The sequence below is a fragment of the Neovison vison genome, chromosome 13 (assembly GCF_020171115.1).
Source record: "Neovison vison isolate M4711 chromosome 13, ASM_NN_V1, whole genome shotgun sequence".
In the NCBI taxonomy this organism is placed as follows: domain Eukaryota; kingdom Metazoa; phylum Chordata; class Mammalia; order Carnivora; family Mustelidae; genus Neogale; species Neogale vison.
In genome coordinates, this window is record NC_058103.1 from 93649238 (window position 1) to 93664611 (window position 15374).

At 37.6% G+C, this 15374-nt stretch overlaps 1 protein-coding gene across 1 annotated transcript; it reads right to left on the bottom strand.

The window, feature by feature from the left end:
- Positions 1-2164: 2164 nt before the first annotated feature.
- Positions 2165-14960, bottom strand: EMC7 (ER membrane protein complex subunit 7). Its single transcript, XM_044230590.1, has 5 exons — positions 14672-14960; positions 10547-10666; positions 6681-6819; positions 5036-5116; positions 2165-2636 (listed from the first exon to the last, which is right to left on the bottom strand). Exons 1-5 carry the CDS (start codon positions 14902-14904, stop codon positions 2484-2486), a joined length of 726 nt encoding a protein of 241 aa, XP_044086525.1. The 5' UTR covers positions 14905-14960; the 3' UTR covers positions 2165-2483.
- Between the last annotated feature and the right edge of the window lie 414 nt (positions 14961-15374).

Consider the following 15374-nt stretch of genomic DNA (forward strand, 5'->3'; position numbering starts at 1 on the left):
TGAAAAGTGTGTTGAATAGTTGCCTCTTCCCTCCTGCCAGAGGAAACGTAAGAGGAAAAATAAGATACTTTAGTACTCTGGAGAGGCTAGGTAATATCCTGAATCTTTTCAAAATGTTAACCAGACTCAGGGTAAGTCCTGAAGTTTTTGCTCCTAAAACTTTGGAGCTATGGACCCTTCCAGGAAGCCACTCAGGACTTCCTGGCAAGAATGGGAAACAAAGATTTAGTTTGCACAAAATCACTACTCAGGTTTAAATTAGTAGATGTGAAAAATTTTAAAACACAAGGCTTATATTAAGAAGGAGATATATATATATGTATATACATATACATATATATGAATCTAAGAAAGGCCCTAAAGAGCAAAACAACACTTTGCCTCCAAATGGGGAACACCAGAAAGAATCCAAAGAAGTAGAAAAGAAAAACTTGGCAGTGATATATCCTTCCTACAGGCAGGAAATAATAGGACTGGATTAAAATTCTAGTGGAATAATTTTAGATCTGAAAAAGAATTTATGGGTCTAATCCAAATCCCTCAATTTACAGATGAGGAAACTTGAGGCCCATTTATTTATTTATTTAACAAACATTTATTGTATGCCTACATGCTCAACGCTGGAAATACAACAATGACAAGACAAGACATGGTTCAAAGAGGGAAAGTGACTAGCCCAAAGTCACAAAGCAGTTAGCAGCTAAATGGGCTCTTTGCACTAAACCCAATATTGCCTAATACAATCATTTCTGCATCTGTAAGCACACTAAGCCTTTGATGAAGGTACTATGCAAAGATAAGATTTTCATATACAACTGATAATAGTAACATTCTGTAATATAAGAGATGTCTAGATTTTATATTCAGATGGTTTTAGAATCTATATAAAATAACCACGAAGCTAAGATTTATTAGCACATGAAATGATAACTTCCTTGGAAGTGCTTTCTAGTTTTTTTGGTCCTTAGGTATTATATGTGCAAATTTTGACAATCCAAATTTTGAAATTTTTCAAGATGATTTCTAGTCATACAACTACGACTCTCACTATATTGTTTCTTTTAAATTGCAACTTTTCATTCAACTAGTATTTTAATATTTTATTTTCAATAAATGACTCTATTTTCAAAGACCTACCTAGTTCTACCATTAACCAATTTACCTGTCTTAGTCAATTATAGCTCAACCAGTTTGGTAACCTCAGCATATAATTAACAAACAGAGATATAGTTAATAAAATGTCCTGTATCAGAACTTACATCTTTAAAGAAAACTTACAAGCTTCACTTCAAAATGGACAATGGTACTTACACAAAAGAGAAAATAAGAATCTGGAATCACTTCTTTTGTTATTTCTGGCTGGTTTAATACCCTTAAGAAAGCAGTAGGGGAGTTCTTTAACAAAGAAGAGGGTAAGAGACCTTTACTAGAGAAGTAATAGTATAGTTTCAGAGTTCATTTTTAATTAAAATAAACCACAATAAAAGGTATGAAATTTTTATAACTTATTGAAATAAAAAGTTTTTTAGATGATCCGGACTGGAAAGTAATGTAATCTATATTCCAACAAGTCTGAGAATGATGGGAAAGATGAGGAGATTTAAAAGCTCCCTGTGCTATACTACCAACATTACAGCATGGAGCTCCAAGGTTGATTTTCCATCCTTAGTCTCCAGAAGGCTCTCCTATGCTGCACTTCCTTCCCCTGACCATTCATTCCCTCTTATTATTGTGCTTCCTCCCTATGTAATAAGCTCTATGAAGGACAGACCCTGGACATTATCCATCTCTGAATCCTACTTTGAAGCACAGCACATTACTGGCACTCAGTAATGAATCCCATAGATGGTAACCAAAATTTAAGAACTGGTAACAACAACTCTCATTCATATATCCATACTCTAATAAAACTAACTGTACTAACAAAAATTAAAACTACATCAGGAACATAGGCTTCCATCTCAAACACCAGGGAATGTTAAGTGCAGGGCAGGGCTGAACGCTGTGAAAAGTCTGGCTACACAAAAAACCATGGTGCATGCAGCTCTAAAATATCAACCACTTCTTTTTAAATAGGAAAGGTCAATTGCAAGCCTCATATAATGAAAGAAGAAAACTGTCTGGAATAAAAGAAACATTAAGTGAAGAAGAAATGACAAGGTCATTTTTATCTCTGGATTAAGACATTTTAATATACATAATGTATAGTACTTCATATAATTTATTAATGTCATTTTCTATAGGACACTGTAATTAATTCAGTGACATCAATATTGACCTCATACAGACAAAAGATGAAAGCTGGATTTTCTTGTGTACCAAGTACAAAACATGTGCTAAAGAGTTACCACACACGACAGGTGTAAGAGATCAACTTTAAAGATGACTCAAGTTTACAGTAGTTGCTTCACATGGTTTCCCCTCAAGACTTGGATGCCACTCAGTGATCCGTATTTGTGCAAATGCTATCTCCAACTGTCCAACTACCTCCTTTTGCCAGCCCCACTTTTGCCTGTTTTACTGCTGCCACTGCTAGACTTGCCAGAAGATTTTGAAGAGAAGAGTCTTGTCATGAACTCAGAAACATCAGGCAATTCATGGTTGGAATTCAGCATATTCATCGACTGTTCCATCTCCTGCAAGAGGACAAAGCACAGTAAAAGGAAAGGCATTAGGATCCTTCAAGTCATCTAACAACTAACACTTCCATTAAAGGAGAGAAAGAGAACAAAGAGCAGCTACTGGTCCTCAGCAATGTTCTACCCCACAGCCCTTCAGAAACCATGTTTCATACCTCCTTTATACTACTAAGCATTGTGGTCCTTAATTAATGTCCAATAAATCTTATGTTGGTGTGATTCAGCTTATGTTTTCATAAAGAGTATTTTCTATGATTATATGTGATCATATTCTTGCCACCTTATTTTGTTTTCTGGTTAAAATGCTCTTACTGTTTTAATGTTTTTTTAAACTCGTGCTTTCTTTAGATGCATATAAAAAAGAGTATCAGTCTTTAACTATATACAAGGTTATCAGAAATGTTTGGACAATAAATACATATTTCCAACACTTCATTCCTAAGGCCCTTAGTAGTAAATCTGTGAATGCTATTAAGGCCTGAGGGACCTCAATCACAGCATCTAGAGCAAGAAACAGAAATGCTACAAACAAATTACCGGCAGGACCTCATAAGGATCTGGCACTTTTATTTTGAGGTTTTCTCCTCTCTCTAATAAGCCAACAATCTATAAAGTACTGCTCCACCTTCAACAATATTTATGTAATATATGTCACACTTGAATTTTACATTAAATTCCAAAGTGAACTTAAAATTGTATTAGTTTACACATGAAAGAAAAACAGCAAAAACTGTATTACCTATCATTTAAAGTTGAACACCACTTGGATATTAGCTTGGGCTTTCTCCCCAAAGGTAGAATTTATACACAGGTTTTCAAGGAGAAAGTGCATTTACAGATATACCCAGGAAAAGAAACATTTTAAGCATAAATCAGAAATGTTAACAAGCTCTAGTCATAAAAAATTAAATGTGTATCGTAAGAGGTCTTGAGACCCTGCAAAAATGTATCACCAACTCTATTTCTGAATCTCCTCAATTCTGAAGCTCTTGAATAAAGACCTTTTTATACTGCTTACTATGTGCAAAGCACTCTGCAAGGAATGAACTTTTGATCCAATGTGACCTCCAACGTTTCCTTCTATTGATACCACAGGGTTAACTGGTTAACAAGGATGACACAGAATGTACACTTTCTGACCAACACTGAAGCAAAAATGTCAAATTTGGCAATAAGACATTCTGAAGTATCATAAAGCATTCTTTGATCATGAAACTTTTTCTGCTATTCCAGCTTGGAATAAATGCCTTGCCTTCTACAGAACTTAATCATCTACTACCTCAGCAGACATTTTAATTTATTTGATGTGTATCTTATTTTCCCATTTAAAACTCTCACACATATACCCACAATCCTCTGATGGCAAGAAGAGTGTTTATAAATCCATTCTATTTCCTACATTTAACTGGATTCTGAGTCTGTTGACAGCAGGGATGATATACAACTCATTTTTGTATCCCTAGTATCTATAACATAGATATCAATTAAAAAATGTTCATTCAGCAATGAATAATGTGTCAATACATTAATATATTACATACAATGGAAAAACCTGGAACTGAGGAAACGAGCTTATTGATGGTTTCCAGACAGAAGAAAAATAAGGGTTTAAAAAGAATTCTAGGGTGTGCCTGGGTTGTCAGTGGGTTAAAGCCTCTGCCTTCAACTCAGGTCATGATCCCAGGGTCCTGGGATCAAGCCCTGCATCAGGCTCTCTGCTCAGCGGGGAGCCTGCTTCCCTTCCTCTCTCTCTGCCTGCCTCTCTGCCTACTTGCAATCTCTGTCTGTCAATAAAATGAATAAAATCTTTAAAAAGAATTCTGAAGATTTTATGGAAGCCAGTATTTAAAAGAGACAAAGCAGTGGCACTAAATTTGAAGCATCTTACCTGGCAACTCCCCGCCCATTGCAAAACCAGTATGATTTTGTGGTGAAAAGTCTAGAAGCCACTATTCTATTTTTCTCCCTTAGTTAACTGAATTTGTGTGTGTGTTGTGTGTGTGTATCTGAATACAAAAACTAAATATATACTCTGAAGAGTTTTATAAAATAAAGGTAAATCATAAAAAGCCATCATTTTGCAAACTATATGAATTGGGGTACCATTTGAACTATTTAACAAGAGAGGCACAAAGACACAAAGTCGTACTAAGCAGAGTGTTTAAGCTATATGAGGAGACCCAGGCTTTTATCAGGCAGAACCAACTGAATTTATCTGGTCCAGTGGAAGTAAGTAATTAAATGAGAGGAACATGATACTGTGTTAACACAGCCTCTGAATGAATTTGGCTTGGGAATTAAGATAAAGCTGAAAAAACCCAAGCCATTCAGCCACAACAGCTGGTTCAGGCATCAGAATATGGTTCAAAAATCCACAGAGGGGGCATACATCTTACCCGTCTCATGTCAGGATCACTTGTATTGACCACTTTGGGCAGAAGCACAAATATCAATAATGGAAGAACCATCATCATAACCTATGGAGGAAAAAAAATCCAGAAAGTGTTTTCCCCACTTAACAGAAGAATAAAATCTACACTTAACAATCCATGATGAAATTAAAGATTCAAATGTTATATATAGAATAAAACTACCAGCACCACCTCAATTCTATTGACCCAGCCCTGTTGATATAAGGTTCTCCTCATTGTTTGACTACTGTAGAGTATTAAGAGCCTAATTCATGTAGGTTTGGACCTTACAGACACCTTACTTCGTATATGAGCCACCTATCATTTTGCAGAGTTTACAATTTTATTTAACACAAACAGTATGTTTGTGTTACTCACTTTCCTTAATCTGCAGTCTGGCATTAGGAACAATGATCCTGATGGCCAACTGGGATCTTTCCAGATGACTCTGTGCTTCTTGCAGAAAATATTATATTGACCCTCTAATTAATATACATCTTCTCAAGACTGCAACATAGTACTAGGTGACTACTACAACAGATCAGTTTTGAAAAATGCCTGCCAAGGGGCGCCTGGGTGGCTCAGTGGGTAAAGCCTCTGCCTTCGGCTCAGGTCATGATCCCAGGGTCCTGGGATCAAGCCCCGCATCGGGCTCTCTGCTCAGCAGGGAGCCTGCTTCCTCCTCTCTCTCTGCCTGCCTCTCAGCCTACTTGTAATCTCTACCTGTCAAATAAATAAATAAAATCTTAAAAAAAAAAAAATTATTAAAAAAAAAAAAAAAGAAAAATGCCTGCCAAGCTTCTAGCACTAGGTATGTTTCTGCAAAATGTCAGAAATGAGAATATGGAAGATATTTCTTAATAAGGTTTGGAGTTTTATTGCTGATTTCTCCTATGCACTCTACCCTCCTGGTTCTTTATGTCTGATAGCAGATCAGACTATTTATTTATTTATTTTACTATTTATTTCTCTCAAAAAATGTACATTCCCCAAATATTCCTGTTTGTGATTTAAATAGCTATCAGCGAGGAATATGATCACCATTTAGAATATTTCAAGATAATAATCCAACTTCCAGAAGCAGAAAAAAAAACTTAATTTGTTTCTAAAGAATGTATCCTATTAGTGTTTTATTATTACTGGACACCATAACATCAGTTTCATACCAAGTATTTAAATTATCACAGAATAATTTCTCTGTTTACTACACATGTGAAAAAGGAGGAAAATGCTTACTCAAGCCACCAATAGTGGCTGTTCAATAAATGATGGCACATTCATCAATGAACTAATAGGCAGGTAGAACGAAGGATGAGACTGCTAACTTCACATGTGGCTAACCACATACTCTTATTCTATTTGCATTTTAAAACATTTCATCATAAGCATTTATCCCATTTCTGTTGCACATTTCAGTGTCAAAGCAACCATGCAATTCTCACTACATTATTTCCATTATTATTTCCAAAGCTACTATTTTCCTGAAATTAATAAACCAATAACCTATTCACCATTAAACATTCATCTAACAATCTGACGTCTTTTCTTCCTCACCAGGATTAGACATTTTTGACTACCTAGAATCAAATTAGAGAGTAGTTAAGATACTTAATTGTAGCATGATACATACCATCGGGTTCATTAGAAAGTCTGTCCAGCCCCATGATTCCCTTTTAATAAAGTAAGAAGGTGGGCCTGAAGATTTCATTTGGAGAGGATAGGGCAGTCTGACCACTTCTGATGTTTTGATGTAATTCACATATCTTGCTCTGAAAAAGCCACATGAGAAAAGCGTCAGTAGTTTATTCAAAAACATTACTAGTTAAAAGAACTACTCATAGTTTTTAGCAATACCTTTCGCTTTTTCCAAAATGCTTTGGCATCTAAACTCTTGATCTTAAAAATCTTACCTGTACTTCTAAAGCGTTTAGCAAAATGTAGAGAAAGAACACTAAACTTGAAATCGGGAGACCTAATTTTGAGCTGTAGCTCTGTCATTACATAGGCCTATGGGATTAGACAAGTTCTCTGTTTATATCAAAAGCTCTTTTAGAAATTCTTCTAGCTCTAATGCTCTTTGATTATATTTAATAATAAATTAATTTTGCTATAAATATACAAAATTGCTGCATATCTCTTTGGTTGTCTGAGATGAATTAATAAACATACCTAATTTTCAAGTCTATTTTGCAGGAAAAATTTATGATTCAATAAAGTCCTGCAACAGTGCTATAGGTAACACTACATTTTCACCTGAGATGCACTAACTTTAATCAAAACTCTCACCCACTTTCACACATGTTCCAGCTTACTCTTTGAAAACTGCCTCCCCGCTGCTCACTCGTTTGCTTTCAGAACTTCTATTTGACCCCTGTTCAACCTTTTCATTCTCTACTAGGCATCTTGTTAACTAAATTCTTTCACAGTGTCCATTCCTTTGTGTGTACTAGATTCTGGGTAAGTTTTTTCTGATCCATCTTATAGTTCCTCAAACCTCTGTTCAATTGCTTAACACATGCATTGAGTTTTGTATTCCAAAGCCTGTATTTATTGGAGAAGTTCTATTTTCTTCTTTTTTCAAATATCTATGATCTATTTTTGTAGTATCTTACTCTTACGGCAATAAATCTTTTATTTGGTTTATCATTTTAAATATAAACTATTTCATAGTTCATATCCAGTAATTCTATTGTCTAAGGTTCTCAGAGGTCTAATTCATCTGCTGACTCAATGTACATTGTTTTCTTGGGTATTTGATAAGTTATGTGCTTTTTTTACATATGGGCCTGGACAGAGAGTATCTCCTTGCAAAGAGGTTATGCATTTGTCTCTACCACAAGACCAGGATTGTGACCAGGAATGATCTTGTTAATTGCATGTCCTGAAAGTTTCTGGATTATGTGGGAAGTAATAAATTCACACACTAAATTTCAATGAGGGTAGGACGGTGACTATTAAATTTCAGGAGAGATTTTTCCCTCCAAAAGTCCAGGCCCAGATTGGGAGCCTGGTCTTTTTGGATTTTAGTGCCAAGGGTCAAAGGGAAAATCTAGTCCTAGATCTAATTCTGGCTCAAAGAAAGCCTAAGACTTACCTCTTACCTACATACTGCTAATAAGATCTAAGTTTCTTCATTTTCTTTTCTTTTTTTTTTTTTTTTTTAAGTAGGCTCCATGAGCTGAGATCAAGACCTGAGCTAAGATTAAGAGTTGGATGTTTAGCCAACTGAGCCACCCAGATGCCCCAAATCTGAGTGTTTTGGTTAGAACATCAAACCCCCAGGAATGAATGTGGCTTACAGTTTGTCCCCCAAGGACTTCCCTTATACATTTAAAAGGAGATGTTTATCATATACCAAGCATGCTTACAAAATACTGGCCAAGAATATTAGGATCTTATTTAAATCCCTCTCTTTCTCTATTCTGTCCCATTCACAATTATTAAAATGATAAGGGCCTTGTTTTTAACCTATGCTTCAGGCATCCAATCATCAGGAATGGAACTGAGAATAGGAATCCCACTGCTGCAACCAGTCCTTAAATGCTAAAGAAGGAAGTACTCTTTACCCAAAGCAAAAACCTTTATATATAGAAAAATATTTCCACTTGCTTACTTTATTCAAAATTCAGAGCAAAAATACATAAATATAAATTATAGTTTCTAATAGACAAGCATGCTCCCCCCTTTTTTAAAAGATTTTATTTATTTATTAGAGAGAGAGAGCGTGCACACACAAGCAGGCAGAGTAGCAGGCAGAAGCAGAGAGAGAAGCAGGCTCCCGGCTGAGCAAGGAGCGGATGCAGGACTCGATCCCAGGACTCTGGGATCACGACCTGAACTGAAGGCAGCAGCTTAACTGACTGAGCCACCTAGGCATCTCCAAGCATCCCCTTTTAACAACTCTCATTTCCCCCAGTATTTAGTGTTTTTGATATTTCTTTAAAAACCTGTGAAATGTATACATAATGTACAGTGTAATCTACATACCCATCCATCTCCAAACTTACAATTTTAAAATATATAAAAAGTCATGATAAGTCCCTTGTTTTTTTTTTAATTTTTTTTTTTAAGATTTTATTTATTTGACAGAAAGAGAGACAGTGAGAGAGGGAACACAAGCAGGCGGAGTTGGAGAAGGAGAAGCAGGCTTCCCGCTGAGCAGGGAGCCCAATGCGGAACTCGATCCCAGGATTCTGGGATCATGACCTGAGCTGAAGGCAGACACTTAATGACTGAGCCATCCAGGCGTCCCATGATAGGTCCTTTAAAGTTTAAATTTAACATACTAGGATTTTACCTATATATTTCTTAAAATTTTCATGCCTCTAAAAAAAGATGTGAGAAATTTGATACCTAATGTGCTTCAACTACTTTTAAAAAATCCACTTATTCTAATCAAATATTTAAAAACATATTTACAAGAGATTACCTTCAATTCAAGCTTTACCCTTGCTCTAAATAGCCAACAGCAAGAAATATGATTAGAATTTGGAGAACTAGGGGCACCTGGGTGGCTCAGTGGGTTAAGCCTCTACCTTCAGCTCAGGTCATGATCCCAGGGTCCTAGGATCGAGCCCTGTGTTGGGCTCTCTGCTTGGCAGGGAGCCTGCTTCCCCTCTCTCTCTCTCTGCCTGCCTCTCTGCCTACTTGTGATCTCTGTCTGCTAAATAAATAAATAAAATCTTAAAAAAAAAAAAAGAACTTGGACAAACTAGACTATTCTAAGACAACAATTTTAACTTCAAATATCGGGGGGGGGTAATTTGTTTCTAAGTGGCATCATTTTTAGTGGCATCATTATATTAGTTTCATGATAATATCAAGAATGTAAGTTATAATTGTCTCTGTTCATTACACATGTTAAAAAAGGAGTAAGAATGGGCACCTTTTCTAATTTAGAAAAGTTAAATTATTTCCCACTTTAAATAATCATATTTCCTTTTTTTTTTTTTTTAAGATTTATTTATTTGTCAGAGAGAAAGAGAGAGAGAGCGCACAAGCAGGGGAGCAGCAGGCAGGGGGAGAAGCAGCCTCCCTGCTGAGCAAGGATGAGATGTGGGACTCTCAGGGTCCTGGAACCATACCTTAGTTGAAGACAGAAGCTTAACTAACTGACAATCATTATTTCAATTATAACTTTCACAGGGCTTTTGCTCTCATAGTAGGTAATGAAGAATGAAGTGCCTCTTCATTCTCCAGTAGGTAATGAATGAAGAAGTGCCTCTTCTCTATTATAATCATATTAGGAGTAAAATAAATTTAAGCCAGAGCAGGAGGAAGTTCAACTTTGCAGTACTACCAATGCTCAATTAAAACAATGTAAGGATATTGGGAGGTTGGGGTAGAGAGGAAAAAATTAAAGACAATATAAGGATATTTTTATGGAATACCTAGTTTAAATGAGAAACTTTTCAGCCCTAACTATAAATTCTAAAAGGAATATAGGAGGTACTCAGCAGCCTTGCCTTTTGTAAAAACTAAATCAGGTGCCCTTACCTCATTTTTCCTTTTGAAGTGATATCTACTCGGACAGGATCAAACCTGTAAGCTGGAGATATAACTTCCACTACATAAGATCCAGAAGGTATATCATGAACCACAAAACTCCCATCTGTCCTAGAAAAATGAAAATCATATTTAGATACTTCTGATCAACAGCTTGCTTTTTTCTTATGTTCTAAATCATCTGTTAACTCCCAAATCAACCCCCCCATCAAATGACACAGAAATTGACAACAACAAAAAAAGTCCCCAAACTGGCAAGAATTGTCCCCATGCTTCAGCTTCCATAATCACACAGTAAGGGTTCTGGAAAATACACCACAGCACTCCACAGGACCTGAGAATCCTGACATAGAAAGTACTTCTAGTTCCTTCTGGGGGATAGTTGATAACAGGGGCACAGTTTCAATTCTGAAGCCACGTCTTCATTCAAGAGAAATTATCAATATGCATCATTACTACATTAAGGTTCCAATTTTGCCTGCAACAACTCCTTAATTAAAAATAAATGCCCCCCCCTAGTTTTTGTTTGCATTTTGTTGTCTTTCTTTCTAACAAGAAGGCCATCAAGTACAATTTGTTCCACTTGTTACAAATAGTTCCCATTTACTCTGGTTACTTTTGTTTGGATATACAGAAGTTTAACAGGTTTATGTAGTTAAAACTATCTGCCTTTTCCATACTGATTTTTTTCAAAACCTTCTAGACTTAGAAAACCATCCCATCCAAGAGCTGATAATTTCAGATTCACAGATCAAAATCAATTTTTTTTAATATTGGGAAACTGACATTCTGAGGAAAACGAAGTTCTGTTTCAGGAAAAAACAAATGATCCTAAAAGGAACTGCTTTATCAGAAAAGTCCCTGGATCATAATACATTACATAATGCTTCTTAAATCACTGGGCTCTTTCAGGGCAACTGGGTGGCTCAGTCGGTTAAGTGTTTCCCTTCAGCTCAGGTCATGATCTCAGGGTCCTGCCATGGAGTCCCAGATCAGGCTCTCTGCTCAGTGCGGAGTCTGCTTGTTCCTCTCACTCTACCTCTGTGCTTGCTTGCTCACTCTCTCTCTCTCTCTCTCCCCCAAATAAATAAATTAATTTAAAAAATCTTTAAAAAAAAATCCTTAGGCTCTTTCACAGCTGAAGGACTAATTTATTCTACCACACCCACAATATTTACTAAAAGTAAAAGGAAAAGACATTCCTTGCTATTTCAAAGTACAGACTGAACTAAAACAGAACTGAAATGTAAACATCAAGTTAACTTGCTCCTGGGCTGGATATCATTGCTGGGCCTTTGCACCCACTCACCACCCTTCAACTCTTTGTAGACTGAAGGAAGGAAAGAAAATGAGCTTAGCATATTTTTCCCCAGCTCTCTCCCTGAGAGGCCACCTCTGACTTGCTGTGTCAAGGGACAGTGCTCCTCTGAAGGCAGACCTTTCTTCCCCTCTAGGGCCCAGTAAACTTTACCTCCCCGAATTCCTTCAGGCTTAGAGGTAATAGTAGCTTTGAGGCTGTAAACTCTAGAGTACTGCAAAACCTGATTGTTTCCCTATACCATGACTACAGTGTTTAATCCCTTCATTAGCTTTCCTTGAATTATTCTAATTTGGGTGTCTTCTGCTTCTTGATCGGAACCTCAATGAACAATCTTCAAAATATTTTTCTAGATCCAGAAAAAAATTAAACTAATGATTGAGAAACACAACAGTAGATCTAACTACCCAAAGGAAAAAGCAAATCTATTTTTCACCATAAGACAAATATTTGAGAAAGATAACATGTAAATTTTATAATGTAATTTTAAAACTTGGTTTTAAAAATGTATTCTGCAATATGTAAGCTTTGTTGGATCCTGACTTGAGAGAATTACATGGAGCATTTTTTAGATAAACGAACTGGGTATTAGATGAATCTGTAGCATTATTACTTATTTTATTAAGTCAATAATGGTATTGTGAGCGTTTAAGCCCTTACCTTTTAGAGACACATAATAATGCTTTTTCAAGGGAGATTATATTTAGGGTGGTATTTAAATATTCCAGAAAAAAAATAAACGTGATACAGAGGAGACATGAAACGGAACAGTAGATTGTGATGGGTACCTAAACATTCATGAAACTATCGTTTATTTTAGTGTATGTCTGCAATTTTCCATAACAAAAAGTTCCCCCAAAAAAGTATAGTGCATAAAATCTACTACATCAAAAAACTGAAAACTACCTAAATGTCCCCAAACAGAAGACTGCTTAAATAAGATATGCTTTATATACACAGTGATGGGGGCAAAAAGTGGCATGAAGCACCCTCTGTCAAAACTCCCCTCATTTCTATTAGCCAAGGCCCAAGCCACCTCCAACAAGCCTAAGTGTAAGTCAAAACTCCAAGCTAATTATGCATAACAAGTACAAGACAATTACTATCCCTCTTCCAAGAAGTTTCCCACCATAAGCACCTCATATTAATTCTTAGCCTTTCTACAAACAGAAGAACATGAAATGGTGTAAGTAACTGCTCCCAAAATATTAACTGGGGGATTAAAAAAAAAAACAACAGATGACAAAGTACTACATATTGTATTTTACTATTAAAAATTCATCGGAAAAGATACAATAAAATGTTAAGTCTCGTTATCCCTAATTTGTTTACATTTTCTTCAATAAACATATTGCTTATACATTACTTTAAAATAAAAATAATAGGGGCAGCTGGGTAGCTCAGTCCTTAAATGTCTGCCTTCAGCTCAGGTTATGATCCTAGAGTCCTAGAATCGAGACCCACATCGGGCTCCCTGAGGGGAGCCCACTTCTCCCTCACCCACTCCCTCTGCTTATGTTCCCTCTCTCGGTGTATGTCTGTTAAATAAATAAATAAATAAAATCTTCAAAAAACTAAACTAATAAATGCTTTTTAAAAGAATTTAATACTGCAGAAAAGAGAAGCCAAAACATCAATCTACACTATTTACATTACCAATTCACACTAATTAAACCAAGGTTTAATTGAGAGTTTTTTCATTAAAACATCATTACTTGGGGCAAACCCTAAAGAATGCCCTAACGCCAGATTTGTAAATACAAATAGTATTAAAAGACTAACTTCTCATCATTATTAATCTGAGATTCAAATCTCATTCAACCTGGATAATCTGAATATTTGCAAATCAGATTTAGAAGTAAACGTCCAAATTGCAAATGTCTGGGTTGCAAATACCACTTGCTGGTATACAAACCTATCAGAGAAACACTTCCTTTCTTAAATATTTTCTTTCAGTTCATAGTTTCACTTCCCAAGCAGTGACTGAAAGGCTTAAAACATCACATTTGTGCATAAACATCTGAAAAACAGGCGACTGCAAAACTGGAATGCTAATAAATTCACCACGTTCTTTAATATAGGCTGAAATCCCATTTTTGCTAATAACTAGAAAATAAAGAAGCATGTAAGCAAATGTGGAGAAACCCCAGTCTCACATAAATGCCACCAAGTGTGATGTTGCAAATCCCTCGATGAATTCAACTGTAAAAAAGAACAACAATCCCACCACCAGGCATTTAAAAAAAAAAGGTGCTTTGATTAGGGACTTCAGGGCCCATTAATTTGAGAAGCAGCAACATTAGCCTCCCAGTCTATGCCATCATAGAAGTCCTTTGGGTTTTGAGAATTCCCACTTGTTTAGCATCTTTCTACACAACATCAAACTGCCAAAAGACTGAAATGAATGCAAAAAGTGGCCAGATTCTAGGGAGACCAAATGAGATGCAAAGGAAAGAATTCAGCACAAAACAAAATAAGGGGTCCACCTATCGCGAGGGCCCAGGAGGGGTCGACCCCTAAAAGGCAAAAATGAAGTTGAAGATAACGGATCCCAATGCTCCCGGCCTGGGGCAAGCACCTGCCACCCTCATTTCTGAGATACACAGAATGGGGTGATGGGGAAAATAGGGGAAAGCGTCGGGTTGCTTCCCAAGGTCTCCCGACACAGATTGCTATTGACGCCCACCCTTTCACCCTCCGACAGCGACGTCGTCAGTTCTTGACACTTGGCTCTCCTAGAGGGAATTCCCTTCCGGCTTCCACGCCAACCGCTTTCCCGCTGCCCATAGGATGCTCACTTAAGGAATCCGACATGCTCTTCTCCGTCTACTAGCACTCGGGCGGCCGAGATCCAGTCCTGGGGCTTCACTCCTGGAACAACCGCACGTCCCTCAATCTTGAAGCGATCTCCTGTGCCGACCCCAGTCCCGCCTGATCCATCAGCAGTAGCCCCAGGAAGCTCCGAGCTCTGGGCATCCCCTGAGAGCAACAGAAGAAGGACGGAAAAGAAGCCCCAAACAGCGGCCGCCATGACAGCAGCTCTCAGCGGCCAGGCCGGCAGCCCCGGAAGCCCTCCCAGCCTCCCAGGTGTCGTCGGCGCCGCCGCCGGCCGATGTCGTCATCACAGTGCGCGGGGTCCTGGCGCGAGCGGAGGGCTCAAACCCGAAGGAAGGAGTCTTGAGCCAATCGCCTTGCGAGGCGGAAATGAGGCAAAGCACCGCGGCGAACTCCCGGCGCTCGGGATTGGAAGGCGGTCCGAGGAAAGTGTCAGCTGCCTCTGAGGGGGGCCGCCCACAAAGCGAAAGTGGGGAGGTGTGTGTTGCTGTGGCAGCCGGCCCCGCCCCAGAGTAAAAGACTGTGAGACTGAGAGCCGCGACGCTCTGAAGTTGTGTCTGCCAATGAGGCTCCGGCTTTCGGGGAAACGGGTTCAAAAGAGAGCCTTCAAAAAAGTTCTAGAGATTCCCCAAGGCGTGTGAGATGAAAATGTTCCCATTTGAGAGT

What these genes read in the sequence shown, in the direction of transcription:
- EMC7 (XM_044230590.1), bottom strand. Translation starts at nt 14,904, where the DNA reads ATGGCGGCCGCTGTTTGGGGCTTCTTTTCCGTCCTTCTTCTGTTGCTC. An exon ending in ACTTCAAAAGGAAAAATGAG is followed by an intron (nt 6,820 to 10,546) that starts GTAAGGGCACCT and finishes TGGCTTTTTCAG; the next exon opens with AGCAAGATATGTGAATTACA. An exon ending in ACTTTCTAATGAACCCGATG is followed by an intron (nt 5,117 to 6,680) that starts GTATGTATCATG and finishes TTTCCTCCATAG; the next exon opens with GTTATGATGATGGTTCTTCC.